This window comes from Asparagus officinalis, chromosome 7 (assembly GCF_001876935.1).
Source record: "Asparagus officinalis chromosome 7, Aspof.V1, whole genome shotgun sequence".
NCBI classification, from domain to species: Eukaryota; Viridiplantae; Streptophyta; class Magnoliopsida; order Asparagales; family Asparagaceae; genus Asparagus; species Asparagus officinalis.
Window position 1 is genome coordinate 38,138,761 of NC_033800.1, and position 10,327 is coordinate 38,149,087.

The 10,327-nt window shown below is 42.5% G+C and overlaps 1 protein-coding gene across 1 annotated transcript; it reads right to left on the minus strand.

The window, feature by feature from the left end:
- Nucleotides 2,740–4,231, minus strand: LOC109846983 (60S acidic ribosomal protein P0-like). Its single transcript, XM_020416224.1, has 2 exons — nt 4,212–4,231; nt 2,740–3,043 (listed from the first exon to the last, which is right to left on the minus strand). Exons 1-2 carry the CDS (start codon nt 4,229–4,231, stop codon nt 2,740–2,742), a joined length of 324 nt encoding a protein of 107 aa, XP_020271813.1.

A 10,327-nucleotide genomic window follows, 5' to 3' on the forward strand; every position in this document is an offset into this window, starting at 1 on the left:
GGTAACATGATTCTTAATCTGTTTTGGTAACATGTTATTAGGATTTCTAATTTGTTTTGTTTTTGGTTTTAGAATTCCTAGTCTGTTTTGGTTTTAGGTTTTCTATATATATGGAACGCCTTAGAAGAGATTAGGATCATCAAAAAGAGGAGAGTTGTAATCGGAGATTATAGAGATTTTTGAGCATTGTGAGAGGGAGATATTGTGAGCAAGTTGAGAGCTTTGGTTAAGGGTTAGTTTGTGAGTTTTGTGAGATTGTAATCCTTGTACTCTTCTTGATTTAGTAGAATCTCCCCATCCTCTCCCCGTGGACGTAGGCAAATTGCTGAACCACGTATATCTCTGTGTTTGGTTTGATTTGTCGTATTTGGATTGAATTATGCTAGTGTGTGGTTGGTTCTCTTCTCCCGTGATCACAAATTCGTTTGCTGTGCGAGCACGCTTCCGCATGGGCTCGCAACAGGCTTAACTTAAATTAATCATTCTCTTTAATCCTCCTCTCTTAACCTCTTGCCAAATGAGAAAGACTACCTCAGTTTATCTTTTAATGCACCAACTTCGGAAACCACTCTTTAACTCAAAATACTCTTACCCTCACTTACGTTTAAATCCACTTAATTTTAAAAAAATTTTTTACATATAAAACCCAAAGTTGTACCCTATTTATTTTCAATCCACCCAATTCTAAAATTATTCTAAAGTTGTGGGTTGCTTTTGTTGTTACGACTAGCTATATTTTTGTTCTAAGTGGTAAAGTATACGGTTTCTTTTTAAATGAAATGCTTACTCTATTATTTTTTAACCTTTTCATACTAGTGTGGCAATATCTCTAATTATGGATGGTTTTTACACACACACACGCCCACACACACACACACACACAAAACCTCCCTTTGCGTAGAAATGTTTTTTTTATCTTTAAACCCAAAATTTTAACCCTATGCTCATTTACTTTTAAAACCATATTGTGAGTTATTGTTCTATATATTCTGTTTTGGTAGCTAATATTCTATTTTAGGTAGCTAATATTCTGTACGATATTGTTTGGTAGAAAATTTGGAGTAAAAAGAATGAAAGAAAAATTGATTTATATTCTCTTGATCTTAATTACAATTTAAATTCCGATTACAAAAGAGAGGAGAGTGATCTGGATTCTCCCCTTTGTATAATTCTGGGTTCTTCACGGTAGCGATGGAGTGTCTCCTTCGAATGCTCGCGTCGAATTTGCTCTTCGTTGACGATCCGAATATCTCAATTCACTGGAACAGCTGACTTGTGTGGTGGAACTGATCAAGAGCTCTTGACGAGCTTTTTAACTCAGAGTGAGTGACGAACTCTGGTGAAAAAGAGTTGTTTTGAATCGAAAATAATTTGGTTGAGAAGCCAAGTATCTAGTATCAAGAAATCTTTAGTTGTTGAAGGTTGTTGCCTCTAGATTTTCTCTTCTCCAGAATACGATCTCCAAAAATCCGATCGCAAACTCTGTTGAGTTTGTTGATATTTATAGGGGAATTAGAGGTGTAACTGCCCCCATAATCCGTGCCTATATGGGGGTTTATTCGCCCTATTAATCGGGTATAACAACCCACTTAAACCACTCCCCAGATCGTGGGTGAACAGCGGTTTTCTCGAAACCGTATGGATCGCGTTTGAACGAGTCAATGTCTTGACTTGTGTTCTGGGTATGATCCTGCGTCTAAACCCAGTGTCTGGAGTCGCGTTTGCAGCGATATAAAGCTACAGATGTAGAGATATGAAGCTGCGTTTGTAGCAGATGAAGCTGTGGATGCAGCGGCTGAAGAGCTGTGTTTGCAGCGGTATGGAGCTGCGTTGACAGCGACTGTAGAGCTACGTTTTTAGCTGTATGGAACTATGTTTGTAACGGTATGGAGCTGCGGATACAGTGATATGAAGCTGCGTTTGCAGCGGATGAAGCTGTGGATGCAGTGGCTGAAGAGCTGCATTTGCAGCGGTATAGAGCTGCGTTTGCAGCGACTGTAGAGCTACGTTTGCGGCGGTATGGAACTGCGTTTGCAGCGGTATGGAGCTGTGGATGCAGTGGCCGAAGAGCTGCGTTTGTAGCGATATGGAGCTACGTTGGCAGCGGCTGTAGAGCTGCGTTTGCAGCGGTATGGAACTACGTTTGCAGTGACTGTAGAACCACATATGTAGTGATTGCGTTGACATTGGAAATTACTTGTGTTTCAATTGCAAGGGTGAATTCTATTTCTTGGTCTGAAGAAATCATTGCCTTGTAATCTCTTCTTGATCCATAGGAGAATCCTCTGATTGCAGCTTTCCTTTGTTAACAAGAGAGTCGTCTGATTGTAATATTCTTAGTCAAAACTGTCAGTTGAAGCCTGATAGGGGTGAACTATCTATTGTGATTTTTAGACAGCCTACAGAACCCCCTCCAAAGTTTTCGAAAGTTCGCGGTTGACTGGGACGAATTTTCAGAATACTTTGGATCCCAAAATTTTGTTGATTGATTGCTCACTTCATCCGACTCGAAGACATCGTGAACCTGGTTGTTTGGATAGTAACTTTTGCGTCTTAATGACAACGAATTTAGTCAAACAAGCTAAAGCCCAAGTTATTACTGACGAACCAAACAAGAATGATGATGACAACGAATTTGTCTGGGTCCTTAAGATGCTCTGCTCAATCTGCAATGAGGTGTATTCATCGGATTTCGTCTGGGTTTTTGAGATACTCCACTCAATCTGCGATGAGGTGCATTCAGTTGTCTAGAAAATTCTTGTAGGAATTCATGAACATGTGAGGCGCAACTGCAAGAGTTAGGTAAGAGAGAGCCAAGGACATCGAAGCAACCATAGAAACACCAGCTGCAAAGTTGTCAACGAGGTCATCCTTAGTGAGGTTGAGCACCTCTGGGCTTAAGACAGATCCATTGTCATAGACAGAGAGAACCGCAAGCCCGTATGAGAAGGGCCTTATCCCAAGTTTAGTCAGGAGGGCAGCCTCAGAGGAACCCACTTTATCTCCTTTCTTGATCAGCTCAATTGGGGTAATGATTTTAACCCTGTTGTCATTACTCTTGGTTGGAATGTTAAGCCCTTTGAAAGGGTTAGTTGTGTGATAGGCTGAGGTCGATCACCAAAACGCATGGCTAAATCATGCGTTCGACCGTCTGAATGCGAGGATGTGTTTGGAAGTTGAGATCCCTTATTTGAAAACGCAAAAATTGCGTTTTGGGTGGGATTTTTGCCTAAAATCTCACGCTGATTTGATAACTACAGCTGTATATAAATGGACCACTGAGGTCAAATCAAAAAGTCATTCGACTTTTCTCTTTCTTGCTCTTTTGTCGACCACTTAACAGGGTTCCTGTTCATCTTCTCCAGCGCTTCAACAAAGGAAAAAGTCATTCTTAAATCTTTCCTTAACCATTCTATATCTTCTTCGTCACTATTAGAATGGCTCCCAAGAAGAGACTGACCTCCAAATCAAAGATCGCCCCAGCTCAGGGTGCTCCTTCGGCTAAAACCTCCGGGGATGTTCAAACCATCGCGCCATCATCTCCGACTTCCTTAATTAACTGTAAGCTTAGGCAGTCGTAAGTTGTTTTGACAGATTCCTTCTCCTCAATTTTGGATTGGTGGTTTGCATTCCACCATTAGAACACAGAGATAATCCTTAGTGTTTATCGGTTTTAAAACGCATGGTTAGCTCCGTCGTTTATGATATTTTAACGCAGGCTCAGACCCTGCGTTTTGAATTTTAAATGCGGGTTAAGACCCTGTGTTTAAGAATTTGGACGCAAGTCTAGACCTCGCGTCTAGAATTTGGATGCAGGTCTGGCCCTTGCGTTTAAAATTTTGGACGCCAACTCGGAATTTGCCTTTTTGAGTTAGACTCATTCGTTTAACTAACTGATTTTATCTTCTATTCGCAGTGTGCTACTCCAACGAGCCTCTTTCTTTCAACCATTACTTTGGTCATGCGGGAGGTGCAGAGAAAAATACAATCTTCAACTTTCATTTATGGTGTGTTTGGGAGTTTACTTAGGAAAGGGAAGGAAGGGGAAGGAAGGGAAAAAATTCCCCTTCCTTCCCTTCCCCTCCATTACACCCCAATTTGGGGTGTAAAAATTTGGGCCAAATTTCCCCTCCATTCCCCTCCTCTACCCTCCTAAATGAAACTCCCAAACAAGGTGAAAATGAAATTTCCCTTCCCTTCCCCCTCTCTACCCTCCATCCAAACAGGCCATTAGAGTACCCAATATTCTAGGACACCAACAAAGAGCGGGCGAAACTCATCACTCAAGCTTTCCCCGAGACTCTTAGGTCATTGGTTACGGACGCTAAATTTGAAACCGTAGAGCGTGAGATTTTAAAGAAACCATCCTTCCTCTTCGGGGATTCTGTGAAAATGGATCCTAAGCGGATGTCCGAGGGAAACTACAAATGGCTGAGGGCCGTCAATAACCGTCGTCTTTTCCTTCCTAACTTAGAGCGAATGTGGCCGATTTCTTATTATCAGTGTGCTTCTATCCCATGGTCGATGAATTGGGAACTCGTTCAGGACCAAGGAGGTGTTGCTACTGGGCACATCATTCCTCGGGGCACTCATCCGTCTGGTTTTAATCATTTTGTGGCCTTGAAGCCAGGTTTATTCAAAAAGAAATATCCTATCGGTGAACCTGCTAAGCTGACGGAGGTCTTCATCAGAAAATTTATCTCTGTCAAAGGAGAGTTCCACGCTTAAGATTTCAGGGCTCCAATATGGGTACATTCAAGTGAGACAGACTGGTGGGCCCGGATGATAAATTTTATCTTAGAGGAGCTAAAAGAACCTTTGAGGATTTCAGAGTTGAGAACTCCAATAATAGCTACTCGATATGGGATTTCTCTAAATTATAGCGAACTTTTTGCTATGCTAGAATTTTACAATCCTTACACTGGTACCTTTTTTACTCCTGCTGGTGAATTAGGCTTCGCTCTCCATGAGATGTTTGAAATCTCCGGATTGTCTTTTGGAGAGCTGCCCTATGAGGAGTTTGTTCCCGGAAATAGGGAATTAGAGATCCTGAAACATAGTGCCCCTGAAATCTATGACACTTATTGGGAATTGATGTGCCATTTCTAGATATGTGCACAAACTACTGGGAAAAGGGCCAGTGGTGTGAAACAAGGACAATGGGCAAAGTATCTTTTTCAAAATCTGTGGGACAAGGACGCAGAGGTGACTCGCTTAGCTGCCAGTACTCTTGAGGAATCAATGAGCGTATCAATGATACGACCTCCCACTATACTTGCGAGGTAGAGGAGGACGTCTTCCCAGCTTTCACCACATTCGAAAGCTTCCATTATCAGGCAGAAGTCCCAATCTCCGACATGGCTTTGTTCGCTGGTTTTCTTACTCTTTGGTTGAAAAATTGTGTGGTACCCACTAGGCCGGTGGACGCTATTATAGTAGAGGTTTATACCCAGCCGTTCTCCTAGCTCATGGACGGCCTCTAAATCTCCTTTCAGCCATGGTATGCTGTTTGCAGAGTAGTCTACAGAAACTAGCCTCTGAGTTTATTGCCGTCAAGAAATTGGACTCAGATGGGAAAACAATCACTCAAACCCCAACCCCTTGGGTGCCGATGCCATATATTTATTTAGTATCTTGGTTTGTGTTGCACTGCCCTTCGATAATGTCGACTCCTAAATCGAGCGATACTTCGTCTCCTCTTGTTCAGCAATTAGAAACCGCTCGATGGGTCGGTTGGTATCAGGTTAAATTCCGCGAAATATTTAGACGGGATTATAATGACGAGATCGCTTGTAAGTTTCCTGTTTTTGAGGGCGGTGCCTATGGAGAGATCTATCAAGATACTTTGAGGCAGAATTCTTTTACTACACTTAGTAGAGGCGCCTTCTGGTCGCTCATAAATATTCGCCCGGGCTATCTTCTCTTCCGACAAGGGAGAAGATGCTTCATTGAACCATATCAGTCTTATCGCTTTTCTCGGCAATTCGGCTATGATCAGATTTATGTCAGAAATTCAAACCCTACTCTTGCGTACACAAGTAATGTGTATGAAGGAGCAAGAGTTTGGTATTACTCAGTGGCAGGCTGTACGGGAGAAAAATTCCAACTGCCGCATAAGATACCCAACGTTCGTACTTCTTTAATCTTTTGTACGTGGTACCAGGCTGCTTCTCAAATTTTAGCCTATAACATGAATACTTCCTGCCTGAATGCCATTCGCAAATGGTATGCTTCAAAGAGAAGTGCCAAAAAGTTCTGTGCCCGTGGGGTTAACGAATACTTATCATATGAAAAGGCGATTACTGAGGATGAAATACGACAATCACCAGAGGGAGTTCAGGAAGAGATCAGGATGTCAGATACTCACGAGGTGGAACCTTCGAGAGTCAAGACTCGGAGTAAAAGCGCTACTGGAAAAAGAGCACTAGACCCGACTGAAGAAGCTAAGTATGACAAATGAGCTCGTCGAAAGTTAGCACTCGAGCCCCCTGCTTCTAAGCTTATGTGAGATGCTCAGAAAGCATGGCATGCAAAAGAGGAAGAACGAGAGTCTACTGCTATGGGGCTCTCGCCTCAGCCTGGTCTCCCCACCATTGGTCCCGCTTTAGGAGGCCCTGTTTCTTCTGCTCGTTCACTGAATAAAGAAGAGCGTGGAGATGAATCATTTGCAGGGGGTGCAGAATTTGCCCCTGAAGATATACTTCACGATACTACCTCTACTGCCCCTCGTGTTGAAGAAGATAGATATCCGGTCCAAGATCCCACAACGACTGCTCAGCATGACTTAGTAGCGGACAAATCTCCTTCTGCTTCTGCATTATTGCCATCTATAGGAGACACACAACCCAGCCCTACTACTGGAGTCATATCAAAACCTATCATCACTAAGAATCCACCAGCATTTCCTCCTATAGACGAAGAGGAGCCTATGGACCATAACGATGGTGCGAATGACACAGATGATGGTGGTGACCAAAGTGAGAGTAATGAGAACAACGACAACTTGGGTGATGATAGCGACGATCCCGGTGAGTGGGATATTCCACCACCACCTTCTTCTGACAAGGCGTCAGCCTATATTCCCCTGCCTCTCACTGGTAAGTGTCGTTTGTTCCGAAACATGACTCACTTTTGCTCTGCATTAAAACTGTTTTCCCATACAGATCCTATGATACATGAGGCAGCCACTGTCACTCCTCCTTTGACGCAATAGCCTGTACCATCACCAACTCAGGTGTCAGAGCCACCTTGCTTGGAGCTCTCAATGGCAACTCTCCCACCGGCGACTTTATTAACGATTTCCTTGGCTCCAATAGAAGTTGTAGACGTGCCAAGATCATCCAAAATGGGGGAACTTATGGCTCTTTAATCGAGTCTATCTCAACTGGATGTCGACATTCCCTCTCAGGACACTACACCGAAATCACCTGCTGGTCTTTTACTTAGCTCTGTATCTTCGAAAGTTTCTATACCGTCTCCTATTGCTGCTTCGAGTCCCACAGACGTGTCGGATTTCCTCAAGATTTCTCTTGACTATTTAGAGAGTCTAATGAAGAAAGTAATTGAGGTTGTGTTGGCTGGTCGAGATACTTTTGAAACCTTCAAGCCTATTCTCACAAATAGTTTGAACAACCTTAAGTTCGTGGGTGATGTCCACATCATTAAGCGTTGCTCAGAAGTCGTCTCACGCCTAGAGGCACAACTAAGGTTCTTAGAGGCCTTAGGTTGTGCTGATATCCAAGCGCAGATCGCGTCAAAGTTTGAGGACATCCGGGCTGAAGAAGTTAATAAGTATGAAGCAGCTCAGTGTCATATAGCCAAGAAGGAAGTCCGGGTGGAACATTTTCAGAAACTGCATGCTAAAAAACAAGCTTACCTAGCACTCTCAAACACTTTTTTATAGAATTTACGAGAGAAGATCATTGCCACCGAAGTAGAGCTGACTAGGTTGAAGGCTCAATTCAAACGAGAAGAAGCTATTGTCACTAAGCTTAACGTCAAAAGTGCAACCTCTCTAGTAGATTATCGCACAGAAGCTAATGCTCTTGAAGAAGCTAAAAAGGAGATTGCTGCCATGTTACCCAGCGAGGATGAGCTTCGGAAACGGGCTGAGATACTGGTGCGAGCTGACCATGAAGAGAAACTTTCTGACATTAAGTCTCAGCTTGCCTCATTCAGTTTGATGAATTGATGAGTCTATTTTTGTATCGTTCTTTTGGTACAAACAACACTTATCTTCTTGTTGCTTTGCTTTCCTTTGAATAAAAGTAGTGTTGTTTTGGTTTTTCATCGTTTCTTTTGCATATCATATTCTGACATGAAATCATGAAATATCATTTTAATATCAAAGGATAGATTGTTTATATGCCTTTGCTTTAAGCACTGGAAGAAACTTATAAATCTCCATTTTAATATCAAAGGATAGATTGTTTATATGCCTTTGCTTTAAGCACTGGAAGAAACTTATAAATCTCAGAAGTGTCATATTAACATGGTGAGTTTATATGCCTTTGCTTTAAGCACTGGAAGAAACTTATAAATCTCAGAAGTGTCATATTAACATGGTGAGTTTGTGGTCTTATCGCTCTATCGGTGGAAGTCGACAAAATGAAAGTGTTACGATCAGAGCAACTTTGAGGACCTATCGCTCTATTAACGAGAGTCGATAAGTTAAAAGTGTTGCGATCGGAGCAACTTTGAGGACCTATAGCTCTATTGACGAGAGTCGATAAGTTGAAAGTGTTGTGATCGGGGTAACTTTGAGGACCTATCGCTCTATTGACGAGAGTTGATAAGTTAAAAGTGTTATGATCGGAGCAACTTTGAGGACCTATCGTTCTATTAACGAGAGTCGATAAGTTGAAAGTGTTGTGATCGGGGTAACTTTGAGGACCTTTCGCTCTATTGATGAGAGTCGATAAGTTAAAAGTGTTGCGATCGGAGCAACTTTGAGGACCTATCGCTCTATCGACGAGAGTCGATAAGTTAAAAGTGTTGCGATCGAAGTAACTTTGAGGACCTATCGCTCTATTAACGAGAGTCGATAAGTTAAAAGTGTTGCGATCGGAGCAACTTTGAGGACCTATCGCTCTATTGACGAGAGTCGATAAGTTGAAAGTGTTGTGATCAGAGCAACTTTGAGTCGATAAGTTAATTCCGATAAAAGAGTTATCATTATGTGAAGGAGTGATACAGGCGGAATTCAAACTCTGTGACAATGAAAGTCGTCATAAGTATGATGCTACCTTGACAAATTTGTCGAGTGATTTGGTTTTAGGAGGGCGCACTATGTGGCTGTAGAGATTCAGTACCATATTTTGAGAATGCAGGAACAGAGCTACCCCCTGCATTTGGGGTCTTTGAACTGAGCTACATATGTCCGGAACAGCGTTATGTATTTGAACGCATCTCCAGATCATTGCGTCTGGCTTCACCTATATGCCTTTTAAACACAGGGTTTTGTCCCGTGTCTTATCAGAAGTCTAAACGACTATAATGATGACGAAGAGACCACACTTGGTGGGAGTCTCGAAACTTCCTTCTTGAACTCAGAAACGAGTTTCTTCTCGTTAATTCCAAGACTCTTCGACTGTTTTGCCTCGTCTCCAGCCATGGCTTTCAAGAAGGTCTGCTTGCGGAAGGACGGAGGGGTTGGGCACGGGATGTCGCCGTCGGGGGACGCTCCTAGGTCGAACTCTGGGTCGTCGGCAACGCCACCCCCACCGACGTCAAGTCCTCAAGGTAAGTAAAGTTGATCCGCTCCCATCATTCTTTTTAATAAGTTTTCTTAAAATCTCTTAGATGGATTCTGGTTGATGATGACGAATATGATTCGTCTCTCCAATCTTGAACATAGAAAGAAACTTATGCGTCTTTTGACGAAAACTATTCGTCTCCTTAATTTCGAATACAGAAAGAAGTTCCTGTGTTCATTGACGAAACGAAGGGTCGATCCCTTAATCTTGAGCATGGGAAGAAGCTTCTGCGTTCATTGATGAAACGAAGGGTCGATCTCTTAATCTTGAGCGCAAGAAGAAGCCTCTGCGTTCATTGACAAAACGAAGGGTTGATCCCCTCGTTTTGACATACTGGTTTGATCCTGCTGCGTTTGACGCATAATTAAACCTTATCGTCCTGAAAGTTTATAACGCAATTTTAATTCACTGCGTTCATAATGATTCAACGCGGGCCTAGATCCCTTGCATTCAAATTGATCTTGACGCATGTCTATAATACTGCGCTTGAATTCATCTATTTTATTGACTTTGCTTTTATTTGTTTTGTTGCAAGGTGGGGCTTCTGCTTCTGAGCCCCTCATACCTCATGA

Coding starts and splice junctions, on each gene's coding strand:
- LOC109846983 (XM_020416224.1), bottom strand. CDS start 4,231: ATGGCCTGTTTGGATGGAGG. Junction 3,044..4,211: donor ATGGCCTGTTTGGATGGAGG/GTAGAGAGGGGG, acceptor TAATGACAACAG/GGTTAAAATCATTACCCCAA.